The sequence below is a fragment of the Colias eurytheme genome, chromosome 2 (genome assembly GCF_061535395.1).
Source record: "Colias eurytheme isolate Ceu_HAF_F1 chromosome 2, ilColEury1 Martin Lab GWU primary, whole genome shotgun sequence".
NCBI lineage: Eukaryota > Metazoa > Arthropoda > Insecta > Lepidoptera > Pieridae > Colias > Colias eurytheme.
The window spans coordinates 7,387,372-7,405,536 of record NC_142981.1 but is presented as its reverse complement, the minus strand read 5'-3'; the positions used below and the strand labels follow the sequence as shown (position 1 = coordinate 7,405,536).

The 18,165-nt window shown below is 32.1% G+C and overlaps 2 protein-coding genes across 2 annotated transcripts; one reads left to right on the top strand and one right to left on the bottom strand.

Annotated features, from left to right (window-relative positions):
* Nucleotides 1-369: 369 nt before the first annotated feature.
* On the top strand, nt 370-13,079 carry tim (timeless). Its single transcript, XM_090114075.1, has 17 exons — nt 370-770; nt 5,783-5,886; nt 6,427-6,974; nt 7,451-7,604; nt 7,690-7,919; nt 8,063-8,355; nt 8,441-8,801; nt 9,108-9,299; nt 9,402-9,502; nt 9,766-9,964; nt 10,116-10,321; nt 10,543-11,033; nt 11,158-11,358; nt 11,529-11,700; nt 11,812-11,916; nt 12,301-12,501; nt 12,656-13,079. The coding sequence occupies exons 2-17, from the start codon at nt 5,790-5,792 to the stop codon at nt 12,837-12,839; spliced, it is 3,735 nt and encodes a 1,244-aa protein (XP_089970201.1). The 5' UTR covers nt 370-770; nt 5,783-5,789; the 3' UTR covers nt 12,840-13,079.
* LOC149910460 (uncharacterized) lies at nt 13,069-14,508 on the bottom strand. The gene is made up of 2 exons (XM_090114076.1): nt 14,366-14,508; nt 13,069-14,071 (listed from the first exon to the last, which is right to left on the bottom strand). The coding sequence occupies exons 1-2, from the start codon at nt 14,375-14,377 to the stop codon at nt 13,418-13,420; spliced, it is 666 nt and encodes a 221-aa protein (XP_089970202.1). The 5' UTR covers nt 14,378-14,508; the 3' UTR covers nt 13,069-13,417.
* Nucleotides 14,509-18,165: the final 3,657 nt, after the last annotated feature.

The following is an 18,165-nucleotide window of genomic DNA, read 5'->3' as shown; positions in this document are numbered from 1 at the left end:
CAAACAAACAAACAAATCTAGGATTAACCATGGATTAACACAACTTGTGCGTCTCGATTTCTCCAATCGCGTTTAGATGGATCTTAATAACTGATTTTAAAATTTGCGATGATCACATCAAAGTATATGGGTGTTGGTTTTCTAGGTTGGTGTAAAACTCTTTGGGGTGTACACTACAGTTTATATTTAGATATCTATGGGGGACTGTAGGTCCATAGACAAAATGAAGAAGCTCTGTGGACTACAAATAGAATTCTACATTTTGTTCACATTTGTGACATTTGACATTGATGTATGATGTATGTTTGTGAAAAATGACATTGACAAAATTCAAAAATTGACATTTGACAATATTAAATATTTACTTTCAACTCCGTGGTGAAGTGTTAACAACGTCTGAAGTCGAGGTCGTAATATTTGTCATAGGAATTTTTAAAATAATTGCTTCTAAATCTTCTACGTAATTTCTTTAAGTTTAAAACGCATGTATATATGCTAGTTGACTTAATACAACTTTATGTGAATTGTGGTTTGGCTACAGGAGTCATTATTAATTTCGGAACCTGAAAGACGTTCCAATTTCTAGACCAAAGTTTTGTACTTTAAGAAGGTATAGCTGGTCTGTAAATTAGTAGAGTTGGTGCTGTATATGAACAACTGTAATATTAAGTTCTTCTATCTTGGATGAATACAAAATAATCTTATTTTTACGTAAAATTGTGACCTGCAGTCAATGTTGGCGTTTTTCAAAACAGATATTAACAAAGCTGGTAAGTGAATAAAAGTAATACATAGTTTAGAGTCTAAATAATTGTTTTTAATTTGCAAATATAGTTACATGGTTCATTTGCAGTCATAACTTTATGGACTTACTGTGTTTGTTGTATAGTTGTACAGAATTTGATAATATAAACACATTGCTAATTTATTAATAAAGAACAAATGAAATGGGTCTACAGGACAAAAATGAGAATTGGCACATAAGAATTTGTATCATCTTAAATAAATTTGATTTTTATGAAGAAGCATTCAGAAGGAGCATTTATTGTTGTGATAAATAATTATTAGAAAGAAACATTAATTGTTGTTTAGGTATCAAAAAAATTAAAAAAAATTAGTTTATAATTAGTTTATTACTTATAAAATATTATTTCCATGCTATTTTTGATCATAGATTTGTTTGTATACTTATCAGATAAAGGCTATTAACTAAATAAAAACGTGACAGAAAATGATGCATAAAAAAAAGAAAAAAATTATTTATTCCTTTTTTGTTTGAACTGTCTTCGACCTAACTAATTGTTATTTATGAAGAATGTTAATTAAACAGATAGCTGTTAAAATTGGTTATTTTTTAAGTAAACTGATAATTTTTAACAATAAACTCAAACTCAAACTCAAACTCAAACATTTATTTATTCAATTAGACTTCTTCCAGAAGCACTTTTGAATCGTCATTACATTCTTTAAATTTACCACCGATTCGGAAAGCAGTATCTATGGAGAAGAACCGGCAAGAAACTCCATAGTTGCTCTTTTAAAGTCATGTCCATATACAATATAATTTTACATTACATGTTACTTACATCTAACTACATAATATTATATATTATCATAATATGCCAAAGAACTGTCCTGTTATTCTTACGCGACAACCCTCCATGGATTTTCATCTTCCATATATTCCTTAATGCTGTAGTAGGCTCTCTGAACTAATACATTTTTTAAATAAGTTTTAAATTTATCACTACTAAACTCTTTAATACTATGAGGAATTCTATTGTAAAAACGTATACCTTGGCCCATAAATGAATTTTTAACTTTAGCTAACCTATAAAATGGCATTTCAATTTTATTTCTATTCCTTGTGCCATAACAGTGTCTATCTCCTACTTTTGTGTGTAAGTCCGCGTTTTTGTGTACATGTAAAACATTATTAAATATATACTGTGATGGTACAGTGAGGATACCAATATTCTTAAAGAGATCTCTTAGTGAGTCCCGAGCATGTAAATTATATATAGAGCGTATGGCTCTTTTCTGTAATATAAATATAGTTTCTATATCTGCAGCCCTGCCCCATAGTAGAATTCCATAGGACATAATGCTATGAAAGTAACTAAAATAAACCAATCTAGCCGTATCTTCATCGGTGAGATGCCTTATTCTTCGAACTGCATATGCAGCTGAGCTGAGCTTAGCAGCGGTGGTGGCAACATGGGTCCCCCATTGTAGCTTCTCATCTAGTGTCAAACCAAGAAAAACAGTAGACTCGACAGGGTATAATACCTCCCCGTTTAAAATGATATCCCTTTTGACCTTTTTTACATTTGGAAGGATAAACTCTACACAATTTGTTTTTTTTGCATTCAATAATAAATTATTAGCATTAAACCAATTAGATATGCGTAAAAGAGCAGAGTTTACTTCGTCAACATTTGTGTCATATCTATCCACATTAAATATTAATGAGGTATCATCTGCAAACAGTACTATTTCACACATATCCTGCAAATAATAAGGTAGGTCATTAATATACAAATAATAAGATGCCAATATCTCTTACTTAATGATCTAAGAATATCCCTGACATTGGTTCCATATAATATCAAAATGTTCACAGATAGTTATTTAAAATGTAATCAATTAAAAAGTAATATTTTACAAGTTTAGATTGAATAACCTTTAAGAAAAAAAAAATCTTTCTCAAATATTTTCTCATGTAATTTCTTATATAATATGTAAGCTACTTACTCAATTCGGAAAATATTTTAAAATATGATTCCAATATTGACAATTTTTAATGATTCTAGGTGCTAACAGTTAAATAATCATTATAATTCTGCAATTTAGAAAGAGTTGCGATTGAATCGCATTAATCTAATGTGCCTTTCGTTGATAACAAGTACCTATTTATTTGGGCCAAATCATAAAATATAAAGTAAAGAATATCATGTTTACGTTAAAAATGATATTCTATAAGACTGTCATTATTCTTGTATTATTTAGACTTCACAGATTTGCGACGTGGGTTTCAGTCTATCTCCCTCTAATAAACGTGTAAAGCTGTTATATACGTAATGGATGGGGCGGGCACGTGCGTCGGACACGCGACTCGCGTGACCTAGTAGCTACCTTGTACCTACTGCGAGCTTGTAGGCGTATCGCGTTTGTATAGGCAAACAACAATTTAACAAGTTTCTATGTATAAATACCTTATTTTTAATATAAATATCTGGTAATTTAGGTAATATCACGTTTATTACTGAAGTTGTATTAATTAAAAAAAAAAAAAATCAAGACAATTTGAGAACCTCCATTTTGTTATAATATAGTGTACTAGCTTCCGCCTGCGGCTTCGCCCGCGTGGTGTTTTGATAAAAGGTAGCCTATGTTCTTTCTCAGGGTAAGATTGTGTGTGTCTGTTTCATCAAAATCGGTCGAGAGGTTTAAGCGGGAAAACGTAACAGACAGACAGAGTTACTTTCGCATTAGTAGGGATTAGTAGGGATGTATTACAGTAATAGAAATTTCAATAAATGTATATGTATAAATTGATACAAGTTTAATTTATTATTATCAGAAGTCGTAACAAATCGTTGAGTAACTAAGTCACTCCTACGTATAAATTGATACCATGGATGATGGAACACGTGCACGGCATCGGTTCAATCTGTGCGGATTTCAGCAATGTAATACATATAACTAATATAATATAGATACCTCAGTATCGAGGGTTGAAAACGTGTTCCGTGGGCGTAACTCCACAATTAAATGAAAATCAGTTTGCGTCATTATTTGAAAAAGTACTCTAAACTGGTTTACATTATTCCTATTCTAATTAATTCCGATTTTGACAGACTTTTGAAAATAAGAAATCCATACTTAATATTATTATAAATGCGAAAGTAACTCTGTCTGTCTGTCTGTTACTCAATCACGCCTTAACTACTGAACCAATTTGCATGAAATTTTGTATGGAGATATTTTGATACTCGAGAAAGGACATAGGCTACCTGTTATTGCGAAATATGTACCACGGGCGAAGCCGGGGCGGACCTCTAGTACCTAATAAATAAATTCAAAATCAATAAATCAAAATTGAATGCCTACAATAACAATTTTTTGAAGTGAAAACTTCTTTAGCGGCGTTGGGTATAAAATCTTAAACTCGCGTCAGGACACGTGGCCTGATCGAAAAAGCGTAAGACGAATTTTTTTTAGCCCTTATAAGTATTCCATGCGTAAGACGGATACCATTCCAAAATATCAAACATGCTGAACGTTAATAATCAAGTTTTCACTTCTGCCGGCACTCCCGGAGTGCAACCCGTCTTTTTTTTTGCTATCCTCTGTTGCTTATCATTAGGTGATTAATTTAAAAGATAGTTAATTTCATTAATAGATGATATCTATGGAAAGGAACCAATTTTTAAGAGGAACTTGATTTTCTTAGGTAGTACTCTGGCCCACCCATGGCTATGCAGTTTCTGAGCTTTACCCACATAGTCCCAGGGGATTTCCAAGATAAAAAAATATAATATGTCTTTCTCGAGTCTCAAACTATCATTGTACTTGAAAATTGAAATACATCGAAATGGGTTCAGTGCTTTAAGCTTGAAGAAGACACAGACGCACTGAAGGTTTTCTTTCTTCTATTACTATGATAATGATGAGATAAAAAATAATATTTTAATAATATCTTTCCGTTGCAACGTGAAAGGAAGACAAACAAACAAATAAAGTAACACACTTTTGCATGTATAATATAAGTTACGTAGTAACTACATATTTAGTATTATACTAAATAGATACTTCATACTACTTAGCTATACTAATAGTTTAGCATGACCCTTCCGTTTCAATCTAACTCATGCTCTTTCTTACCCTGTCCCCGCCTCACCGCATATAACATAGAACATAATATTATAATCTTATGTTCTGTGGCACACACCTACGGCGCTGGGCGCGGTACAGCGGTTCTAATCTGTGTTCATTAGTTAGGATTATAAGGGATTTTAATGAGAAACGTGGTTTATTTTAGCGCTATAATAGCTAAGTAAGTAGCTTGTTAGAGGTTAATAATATAATGTATGCGAAATGCGAATGCACATAAAATAACTAATTACACTATATCGTGTAGTGTAATTTACTTAAATGTTAGGATGTTTATTGTAAGCGTTGAGTAATAAAAAATATTGAACACTCTCAGTGAATTATACAGATCGTCGTCATTGAAATTAGACAATGTGTTATTATATTCGGACTTGGGGAATCATTAATATTCAATAACAAAAAATGTTCCGTATATCGAATACTTCCCCAAGTTTGCAGAACTTTTGGATTTTTTTTCACGACCATACAGCAAAAAATAATTTAATTGATATTTTTTAACAATGTTCCGGACTGCGGACAAGGTTGCAAAAAGAGATTTATTGTCCTCCCAATGTACCATTCACTTGACCGAAGTTTGAAAACTTTTGGGATTATTGTTAAATTTTCGATTTCGAATGTCGATACTGACTGGTGTATAAACCATATTCATAGACTGAGGTGAAATAGATAGCATAATAATTATTGAAACATTATGAACGAAAGAGATACTTTTATAAAATCATCGCTACTTGGGCTGAAAATATTTGGGGATTGATTTTTACTTTTATCTATATCTATATGTTGTCAGTAAGAGATATTGTGTAAACTTTCTCTGTATTCATTTTATTCAGATGCATAGTATGTACCTACTTCCTAAGGATATTTTTTTCATTTTTATTATTTGCAGAGACAAGATGGAGTGGGTTCTTAGGGGACCTCAGATTCATAGTACATTCAGTAGTCTTGGATTTCAACATGCAGAAGGATATCACATAAATGAAAATTGCAATGGTAATATTATCTTAATTGTTCCATTTTTTACAATTTTTTAGAGAAAATTAATTTTATGATGTGCATTGTGCTATGGCTGTTTTCAATATAACTTACGCGTTCCCAATGCTCATACAACTTGTATAGCCACCTAGAGTCTAGACTCTAGACAAAGAGATAGTAAGGGTGGTAAATGGTAATCATGGTGTGCATGAGATTTCTAGAAATAAATCGTACATAAATATAATGAAAGATTTGATGCCGAGAAAAGTTCGTGTTGCAATTGAAATACATATTAGCGTTTTTAAATATCTTTAATTTATCAGGGTCATAAATTTACGGTTGAAATTTCTATAGTTCCTTGACCAGATATTGAAATAAAATATGTACCTACATTGCTCACACTTTCACGAAAGAGTAATTTATATAATAAAATTCTTTATTCAATAGGCAGTATGCTATTGTACCTACAATTCGTCGTCTTATTTCAACTCAATTCTATGATATTTCTACTTTATATTTATGTATTGTAATTAAATAATAACGTATAAGAACTTTCAGCTGCGTTGGAGTCCATTCTTCATAACATTCTAACGGAGGATAAAAATTTACGCACTTATCGTAGAAGCATAAGCTTTGGACAAAACATCAAGAAAGATATCATACCCCTTTTAATAAATGTTAAAGATGATAAAACGATCGAGTTACTCATCAAGATACTTGTGAATTTAACTATACCCGTTGAATGTTTACTTTCCGTGGAAACGATATCACACACCGATATCGGAAGGCACACTATATTTGAAATCAACAGCCTTCTCGCTTCTACTAAATCTGCATTTATTGACCATCGGGCTACGAAAGTGGTCATAGAGTTTCTGAAGAAGAACTCGGATGTTGAACAGAAGCCGAAATTATCTTCAGAGAGTTGTACTAACATCAGTAACACTCTACTGTTCTTACGGAATATTCTTCATATTCCAGAAGACGTGAACAGTATTTCAAATTATAACAATCCTCCATATACTATTCAAAATCAAATATTATGGAATATTTTTAGTCAAAGCATTGACAAAATTCTCATTAAGTTAATGACGATTCCAGATTCGGTAAGTCAACGTTAATGCTTTTCTGTATTTATCAAATGAGTATTTTGTTTTATGATTATGGATTTATGGATGATTGATTAAATAATAATCGTGGTGTATTGATTTCAAATTATAATTTATTATTTTATTCAGGTGGTGCAATTTCATTTAGGAAGGGCATTCATTTTCTGATCTTCATTTCTAATCTAAAAATTTACCTTAATTTCATGTATTATTTGTTCCCATATAGGCTTTTTATATTTTACGGGAAAATTCTAAAAGAAAGTCTAAAGATCAATCGGTTTGTAATAATTTAAAATTGATACTTCAATTCAAAAATCCAGTGCATGCTTAATTGCTTATATTGTAATAAAGAGATGATACAGAAATTATGAAAACATTAAATTACTTTTTGATGTTAATCTATTGATAAAATTTTATTAAGAATCAATAGTTCAAGATTCGAGATTCGTGTTTGTATTTTATTTTATTTATAGATAAATTGGGGAGTGACGATGGTTCAGTTGATAGCTTTACTTTATAAAGATCAGCATGTTACAACATTACATAAACTTCTCAACATGTGGCTTGAAGCATCGCTATCGGAGAGTTCGGAGGATAATGAGAGTAATACTTCCCCACTAAATAGAGGTACGACACACATACATACAAAATGTATACAATTCCTGTGCGTGGTATAGGTATGATAAAATTTTGTTACACTTCTATTTTATAGGTAGTGATGACTCGTCTCCAATGCTGACATCGGACCCCACCTCTGATTCCTCTGACACGGGTGGAAGCGGTAAAATGAACGACGAATCCAACTCTCCCAATAATAGTTGGGACACATCGAGGAATATAAGTGAACAAAATTTCCCATCAGATAGGAGGGAGGATAAATCATCGAGCCATATGCTAGATTCCGGTCAAGAAAATTCATACGACGACATGAAACAGTCGAATGTGAGTTATTTAAGTAAAGTACAATCTTCCAGCTCATTGGAATGATTGGCTGGCTCTAAATTTCTTATCTTGTTGAGACCATAATGAAAGGAATAAGGATACATTGTTAACCAATTCTTGAAAATATAACTTTATTTCTACAGGAAAGGATGATCACGGATAATCAAATGTCAAATAGTCAATTAATGGATAACAAAAAACATGAGGAAGGTAATAAAAAAATGAATTCGGAAACGTCTGATTGTGGTTATGGAACACAAATTGAAAATCAGGAAGTTATATCGACTTCAAGTAACGAAGATGAATTACCATCAAAAAAGCCGGTACATCAAAAACCTCACAATCCCAAACAGAGACCGAATAACAAAGTTCGTGCAAGTGTTACGTTGCAAGAGAGAAAAAGGAAGAAAATTGTCAAAAGAGGAAAAGCTAATATGTTCGTATATTCCCGTCAAGCATGTTATTCTAAAATGTAAATGATACGCAAAATATTTGAAATAGTAAAACTTTTTTATTTGCAGAATAAACGTACAAGGGCTGACGCACAATACGCCAACGGATGACGACATATCTAACGTCTTGAAAGAGTTCACGGTAGATTTCCTGTTGAAGGGATACAATTCATTGGTTCGAACGCTTCACACGCAGATCCTGACAAATTTGCAATTGCAAATAGATACCTCACATTTTTTCTGGCTTGTCACGTATTTTCTTAAATTCGCGACTCAGATAGACATAGACTTGGAGCACGTCTCGTCTGTTTTATCCTTCGATATTGTTTTATACCTAACAGCGGAAGGAGTCAATTTGTGCGAACAATTTGAACTAGCTATTAAATTAGACGGCAACGATTTGAAGCCAAGTATTCGCAGACTGCATTTGGTAATCAATTTTTTATTTATAATATAATTTATTTTATTGTAACTAGTTACTAGTTAGTAATTATTTAAAGAGTAATGTAAAAATTGAACTTATTATTAAAAAAAAACATCACACCCATATCACACCAGGCTTAATCACGATCCGCCACAAGAAAAAAAAAATGAATCCTAACATTTTTATAGCATCGAAGTCCTATTTTAAAATTTACATATTATAATCATATTACCTACGTACTTCTTATTTACTTTGATTTAACTCTGCATTTGCCACTAAACTACATTTTGCTAAACCAAAAATATTCTTTAGGTGGTGACAGCTATACGAGAGTTTGTCCAAGCAATTGAAGTTTATAAAAAGTCGGTTCACATTTGCCAATATGATAAGAATATATTGATCAACTTGCAAATGAAAATGTGTGAAACGGAAGAGCTTCGTTCATTACTTGTACTTCTATTGCGTCATTATAATCCCAAGTACCATTCCAAGCAATATTTACAGGTATGTTCATATTATAATAATTTATAATGTTAACTATGCAGTTTCAATGTTTTTATCCCAGTTTTTTTGTATGTTATAATATCAATTTTCTGATGGTTTTAGGATCTAGTAGTTACGAATCACATTTTATTGATGTTTTTGGACAGTGTAATGAAATTACCTGATTACAAGGGATCTGCGAAATTAATTGACCACATCAAGCAGTAAGTTTTAATAGTTAACTACTTATATTGTTTTATTTGCCAATTTTTTATTTAATGAAACGCGTTTGAATTTTGACACTGGTTTCAATCATAACTTTAACATTTTTTTTATAAAAACAAATATTTAATACGTGTTCGGCACTTACTAAAGGTTTAAGAGGAAAATGGAATATTTTTAACTAGATTGAGTTAAATAGAATACATTCGTTATAATACTCGGCTGTATTTAATATTCAGGTTTTATAGCGTGTATATAATTATAGGTTCGCTACACCAGAGGTAATGTACCAGTATGGACTCTTATTAGAAGATTATGAAGGCAACGGAGAGTTTGTAAATGATTGCGTTTTCACGTTGATGCACCATGTCGGCGGTGATTTGGGCTGTTTGATTTCACTCTTCCAACCGAAAATATTGAAAACTTTTACATCTATATGGAAATCTGAATTTGAAATTTGCGATGTAAGTGTATCTTTATTCTTCAGTTGGATTACTAGAAAAGGACACTACTTAAAATTTCTCTAAGTTTTATTCATGTAAAATGTTTATCTATTTAGTAATATTCTTTTTATATTATAAGATACAAAAATTACAAAATAAAAATTTAATGCAGGATTGGTCGGATCTAATAGAATATGTTATAAATACGTTTGTAAAAAAACCACACACGTTGCAACGTACGGCAAGCTTCCGATTGGATACAGAAAGTTTCGATGACGACAAAATTCTTAAAGAACTTATTGAAAATGAAGAGAAACCAAATGAAGATGTGTCCTCTAGTAGAGCCATTGTCAACTATGATGCAAGCGTAAAGGACAGGTATTATATTTAATTTCATATACATATGTACGTGTATACTGTAGTTTATATAGTACAAGTGAAGTCGTATTCTTGTTCAAATATTCTCTTTTATTATTTGCAATAAAGTAAGTATAATGTAAAGGATTTTTCATAATGTAGTAGATTAAATAATTTTAAAATGTAGATATACCCTATATGCAAATCATGAACGATCCTAAGGTAATTAAAATTTGTTTTAGGTGGACAGACGACGAACTATCAGCATTTAATTGGATATACATGCAAAGTAGCACATCAACAGATACTGTGGGTGAAATTGTAAGATTATTCAAAGAAGATGGCATTATCAAAACTCGCGTCGCAGTCATTAGGCAGCTCCATAAACAATCAATTATAGACAAAAATGAATTTGATAAGCTCATAAAGGAAGAATCCGGAAAAAGTTCAAAGAGTTCAGAAATGAAAGAAGTGAAAGATGACGATAATATAGGAAAACTATGTGAATACATGGCGAAGGATGGAAAATCGAAATTTTTGAATTGGGTTCAAAGTGTCCTGCTCGAAACGTGTTTTACAAAAATATATTTAGAAAAAAAGAAAATAGCCAAAAAAGCTGCTGAGAGTGAAACTGTCGCTAAGGACACCACTAAAACGCAAAAAATGTATCATGCAGTGCCCAAAAAGGTTGAAGAATTGCCTGTCATGTCATCCGTTTCGTATCATTCCCTTTGTAAGTAACAAAATTAAGTAACAAAAACTATGAAAACTTTATTAAAATCCTCAGTTCCGAAGAAAGCATGTAAAAATGTATTAAAATGTAATAATGTATTATTCACGTTATTTTTTAATTTCAGTGTTCAATCAATCTGTGCCTTTGGTACCATGGAATTGTGAACAAGCTGCCATATGTAAAGATCTGAAGTTCCTGCAGCTTTTACATAAATTAGGTTTCTATATGCCCGTTGATACTGGTAAAGTTTTCATCAGAATACCTTATTTCTGGACACCCGACTTACTCTATGAAGTTGCAAGCAGGATTTCATCTATTGACGCATGTAAGTTGTAATTATTTTTTCTGGTGTCTTTCTGTCGATATACGGTTTACTTACTACTATTTTGTTAGTACTAAATTCAAATGTTTTACGTTGATACTTTTTTTTACACTAATAATTACTAAAGTATATACTTATAATGCTTATAATAATAAACGCGACTTCTCTTTTAGCTAAACTAAAGTTCTCCTTGAGCGATATATCAGAAAGTAGCGTTTTGAGCTCATCTGTTAAAACAAGAACCGTTCCGGAGCCAAAGGACATTCCAATGACGTCTATTCCAGAAAATTTCTTTCAAATTCACAAACAGAAACATATCGCATCTATCGTCAATTTTACACCCATGTACGTATTTCTTTTGTGTTTCATTAGATCTTCTAAGATTATACTAAAGAAAAAATATAAATTGAATTGTAGCAATTTTAAATGAAACTATTTCTTTATCATATATTGTAGGCCTGGTTCGTCATTTAACATAGCATGTGACGAAAGGGCCGTTCCTAGTTGGTTGGACGTTGTACAAAAATCTCAAGAATTTAAACTGACTCTGGAGTTGGAAAGGTAAAATAATTTTCTTTTAATTACATGATAAATGATTTCCTTCTTTCTAAATAATTAATTGAACTTCTAGGTACCTAGGTATTGATAATCATACTTAACCATTGATCGATATCAATCTCATCTATCGATATTAGTCTTCATAATCAATGTCCATTTATTTTTGATTTTTATAAAATATACAATATTAAACAAATCAGTGCACAGTTTCACTCACGTTTTGATTAGTCTTATTTAAACAAAAAAATTCGACATCGATTTATTTGGCTATTGTGTCGTCCAAATTTCTATATACCGCACCTTGAGTAGATAATAATTTGTTTTTGCTTGTATAAAAAACATTTCAAGAGTTATTTTATAATTTATATTAACCATCGTTTCCTATAGGACGATTATTCAAAGTGAAACAGCGAACAAGCCAGATGGGCAAGAATCTACGGCAAAGACATCGAGAACACCAGAGATAAATAAAGAGGAGTGTGATGTAGCAGCCGAGTCTACTCTTTTGATCCCTACCGACAATGGCGTCAAAGGAGAGCCTTCTAACTTCAATATCAGTCAAGCGGAATCAGAATATTGTAATAACAGGTATATCCGGATACATACAGATTTTTCCTAATACTATAACTAGATCCCTAACTAAAATTTAAAAACATCGTAACAAAAAAAATCATATTATTATGTAACCCCAAAGAAAAGATAGTTCGTTCTTTCTAAATATTAACATAATCCTTTTTTCTAGTTCCTGCGAAACTGCATCGGTCGCTTCAGATCTCACAAGAATGTACGTGTCGGACGAGGACGAGAAGCCCGAAGTGATACACCGACCAGCGGCTGATAAACATTTTAATGACGATCAAAACTCCAGCGATCTAGACAGCAGCGCCGGGAAACGTGCACGCGTGCATTTCTATCCACCTTTCTGAAATAAATAGAATCTATACTTCAAACATGACGTAACACACAAAGTAAATGATAACTAGCATATAAGATAGTTTATAACGGTGTTTTCTATGGTTTTCGGTATTAACGCCTAGCTTAGTTTCGTTGTATCAGATCGTATTTATAGTTTTAATAAATGTTAGTTGAATTTTTAGTTTAGTATAAATGTCTATGTGACCAGTTAATGCACGAGTTTTATAAAATTAAATTAGATTTAAATGTTGTATATATGTTTTATTTACATAACTGAAATAATTTATTCCAACAAATGATAACAATCATAATTACACATGTAGCAACAAAAGTTCTTAAAAGCTAAATAACAGGCATTCTTTTTTTACAAAAATAGACATACATACACAATCATATACAATTAATTCTTTCAACATACTTTTTCAACTGAAAAATCTATCCATCGGGGATAAAGTTGATTATCACCTATACATACCCACCCTCAGTATACGAAAACCAAAATTTTAAAATGGCATGAAAAATTTAGAGGTCCTCTTTTAAAGTGTCATATCAGGTACAGTTTTACAGATAAAATAATTTATCATATTAGTTAATGATGATATGCATGTGAAGCCCCATGGTTATTGTTTGAATTTAAGTTGTTTAAGTAAGTTTGGATGGCTAAGTCATAATTTTTTGATTCTAATGTATTGTGTCCGTCTTGATCATCGGAAGATTCATAGTAATTGTTCGGTATGTTGTTGTAATTGTCTCCAGGGCCTTCTCCATTATATTCCTCTGCAACGGATGGATTATAACTATTATGTGAGGGTCCATTATACGCGTGACTGTCTTGTTCATATGAATTAGGCGCGTCATCTTGAGGATGATTTTCTTGTACTTGATAAGAATTGTGTGGATTTTGGAAGGAGCCGTCCCTATGTTCAATATCGAGCGCATGGTGCTCGTGGTTTAGTTTCGGGGCTACATCATGAGGTACCTTTATTATTTGAGGTACTGGAACGGGATACGGCCTATTTATATGAACTGGATATGGCACTTTTTGTACTACTTTCACTGGATACGGTACTGGGACTTTAACAGCGACGGTTTTTGTTATTTTAATTATTTTGACTGGTGTTTCGTGGTTTTCCACGTGTTCACCAAGGTCGTGTAATTCTGTTTCATATCCTTCAACTGGTATTGTGTATGAGCTGTGGGATGCGAATGATGTACCGATACAAATCAGTAATATAGTTAATACCTGAAACAAGAAAAATAGGATATAAATTATTCGATTAATTCGTTAGGTTAAGTATAAAAATAATTGTAGAGCTTTTCATAATAGGGATTCAGAATTGGTCTAGTAGTTATATAATTGCTTCATTTTTTTATCCGTCGAGTAATAGTTGTTTACATAATATAACTTTTATTCTTTTAATGTTACTTAACTTTCAAAGGAAGCAATATTTATGTAACCTGTATATAAAATAACATCCGATAAAAAATGTACTCATTATAGAGCGACAAGCAGTAAAACAAAACAAAAAGTACTAACCGGTGTTTCCATTGTGCTGCGAGTGAGCGGACGACCGAGGCACAGTTGGAACTATCTACTTTATATGAAGAGAGAGGCTTTTATACGCAGCATTCTATCTGGTCAACTAAGAGGCTGCTTTTGCCGAACGAACTGTTACTTTCTTCAGACTCGTATTTATTCCCGCCACTCGTCGTACGGCACCAGTACATTCACTGCAGTCATTGTTAATGTTTATTAGTTCAAGCAAAATGCATCAGGTGTTATTCATGAAATAGCACCTTACTTCCTCGCGCAATGTACCTAATATAAATCGGATCGCAATATAATGCGTATTTTTTCTTTTTTGATTATGTGACTTTCGTGACTAATTAGAAAAAAAAAATTTTATTAAATTTCATGGAGCATGTTATATAACCATGTCATGTAATATATGTACTTAATGTAATAACTCACCAAATTTTGTAATGCGGTAGTGTCGCAACCCTGAGGACTAAAAAGCCTGTTTTCCTTTCAAGAAATTTCCATCGCTAAAAAAAAATCAGAGAGTAACAGTTAATTTCCTGCACTAAAATAAAAATTAAATCAAAGAGTTACAAATTATAATTAATATTTGTGAGTACTTAGATATATCAAGAAAATTATGATATTTACAATTTATGTAGATAGCTACATACAAATCTATCACCTCTCTGATCTCATATTTTATTCTTACAGAAATACATGCTGACTCAGCAAACGTCGTTCTGCCTTACTAATTTGTAACTAACAAATTTCATGACAATCGGTTCAGCCATTTCGGTGGAGACTGGTGTATGATAACTAACATTGTGACACGAAAATTTAATTTACATAGAGATAAAAAAAAAACTATTAGGCTAAAGCTCTACTATGTGTTGTTATCTACATTGATACAAACACACATTGATGGATCTCTCTGTCTGTCCCTCTTGGTAAATATAATATTACATCTTAAATAATAAACATTCAAGTTCAAACAATTAAAAAAAAATACGACTACACAAAAAAAAATACTATAGGTACCTACCTCACATAATATAGTCTAAGATCCAAATTAGGGTCATCCTTCACCCGTCTGATAATCCAGATGAGCCCTTTTTTATCAAATATCATTTACGAAAAAATATGCTTATATGCAATAACATATGAATTACTGTGAAGATATCAAAATTTTATATCTGTTTTGATAAGTTTTTAATCAATTATTGGGCGATTTTAAAATCCTTGTTTGAAATTTATCCATCCCATGATGTATTACTAACTATAACATAAGAATGCCAAGTGTAAACAATATAAATTCAGGCATTGGGACACAATTTTTGAGATGTTTTGTTAATACATTATGGTTAGGGAGCCAGGTGCAAATTGGGTTCATTATTTCCTCTCAAGAGATAATTCGTCAGAAGCATCAGAGTATAGTATTATAAAGCCTCGTGAACGTCAGCTGGCGCTCGGTTGGGGGGGTGAGCGGTTGTAGCCTCCCACGCACGTAGGAAAAAAAAATACATTCATTCATTTCCTCTCAGCTAAAAATTTGTCAAATTGTAGCTAACCCAATATCTCAACGAAAAAAAATAATCAGCTGGTTACAACGTGGTGTATTGTACGTCAGCTGGTGTCTCGAACATGAAAAAAGAACAATTATTTTCCGTGATTTCCTCTCAAACAAAAATTTACCTGATGATAGCTTATATGTAACTGTGGATAAATATATAAGTCAGCTGGCTGTATCTTGGTGGAAAAACCGTCAGCTGATACTTTGAAAGTTATTACATAGGAGTTAGACAGAAGCATCTATTGCCAATTTATATGCATCAGCTGACTAGGTTTTCCTCAACTTATTGCTAGCTGATTTTTTAACCGACTTCAAAAAAAAGGAGGAGGTTATCAATTCGGCCGGTATGTTTTTTTTATGTATGTTCAAACAAACAAACTCAAACTCAAACATTCATTTATTCAATTAGACTACTATTTAGTAGCACTTTCGAATCGTCATTACATAGTATTTTTAACATTTACCACCGATTCGGAAAGCAGTATCTATGGAGAAGAATCGGCAAGAAACTCCATAGTTGCTCTTTTAAATAATGTCAATAAATTTACATAATATGTAACTTATATCTACCTAACTACATAATATGCCAAAGAACTGTCCTGTGGTTTTTACGCGACAACCCTCCATGGGTCTTTATCGTCCATATATTCCTGAATACTGTAGTACGCTCTCTGAACTAGTACATTTTTTATGTAAGTTTTAAATTTAGAACTTTAATATTGTGAGGAATTCTATTGTATAAGCGTATACCTTGACCCATAAATGAATTTTTAACTTTAGCTAATCGGAAAAATGGCATTTCAATTCTATTCTTGTTCCTTGTGCCATAATCGTGTCTAAGTCAGAGCTTTTGTGTACATGCAAGATATTATTAAATATATACTGTGATGGTACAGTAAGGATACCAGTATTCTTAAAATGATCTCTTAGTGAGTCCCGAGCACGTAAATTATATATAGAGCGAATGGCTCTTTTCTGTAAGATAAAAATAGTTTCTATATCTGCAGCCCTGCCCCACAGTAGAATTCCATAGGACATAATGCTATGAAAGTAGCTGAAATAAACCAATCTAGCCGTATCTTCATCGGTGAGATGCCTTATTTTTCGGACTGCATATGCAGCAGAACTGAGCTTACCTGCAGCGGTGTTGACATGGGCTCCCCACTGTAGTTTCTCGTCCAAACCGTTCACCGATTACTCCGAGGTTTCTGAAACGATTGACGTGATTCTTTTTTTTTTGTTTGATGCGGAATGGTGTCGAATTGGTCCCATAAAAATTCGGATTCGGATTTATTCGGATAGGCCCAGTAGTTTTTATTTTATGAACATTTTTGTCTAATCTCGATGACTTAATTGAAATGAAGCAAGTAAAGTTGATTCACTTCCTGGTAACCGATTGAGCTGAAATTTTGTATACGTATGTAAATTGGATAGCGATGAAACATTATCATGATATAGAGCTGATTTGATGATGGAATCGTAAGGTGGCCATAGGAACTCGGTAATATATTGACTCAACTTTAGGTATCGAGTTTGGGCTCGTTGGATTCGTGTTGAAAAATACACTAAAAAGTATTAAATAAAAATAACTACGTTAATCATTGATCTTTTTTAGACGATTAAATCCGTACATATGGCAAACAAACTCTTCATTTAACATTTATTAACATTTACGAGAAATTATTTCAATCTGACTTTATGTTGACGTCCTGCAAAACTTACATCGTTGGTATATAACGACTCTGATAATGAATCGGAAAGAGAGGAAAGTGACTCAAGCCAGAGCGAAAACGAATAAATCATATTGTTCTCATTATCATGTTTTATCAAGTTTATATAATAAATATTATTTATCGAGTAACTAGTTCATTTATTGCTAATTGATTATTTAATTATTTAAATATATAAAATTATTTGATTTCATACTTATTCGTTTCAAAAATATTGATACTGGATGTTTATTTCAACTTAACTCTTATATTGAAGCGCAATGTCGAATAATTAAAGATACGTCATTTCCTCTCAGATGAAAATTTGTGAGCTGATTGTTAATATACTGATGCGATAAATAAAAAAAATCAGCTAGCAATAAGTTGAGGAAAACCTAGTCAGCTGATGCATATAAATTGGCAATAGATGCTTCTGTCTAACTCCTATGTAATAACTTTCAAAGTATCAGCTGACGGTTTTTCCACCAAGATACAGCCAGCTGACTTATATATTTATCCACAGTTACATATAAGCT

Excerpts from the sequence above, each read along its gene's own strand:
- tim (XM_090114075.1), top strand. The coding sequence starts at position 5,790 with ATGGAGTGGGTTCTTAGGGGACCTCAGATTCATAGTACATTCAGTAGT. Across the intron at positions 11,034-11,157 it reads CGTTTCGTATCATTCCCTTT|TGTTCAATCAATCTGTGCCT; the intron begins GTAAGTAACAAA and ends TTTTAATTTCAG. Across the intron at positions 11,917-12,300 it reads CTGACTCTGGAGTTGGAAAG|GACGATTATTCAAAGTGAAA; the intron begins GTAAAATAATTT and ends CGTTTCCTATAG.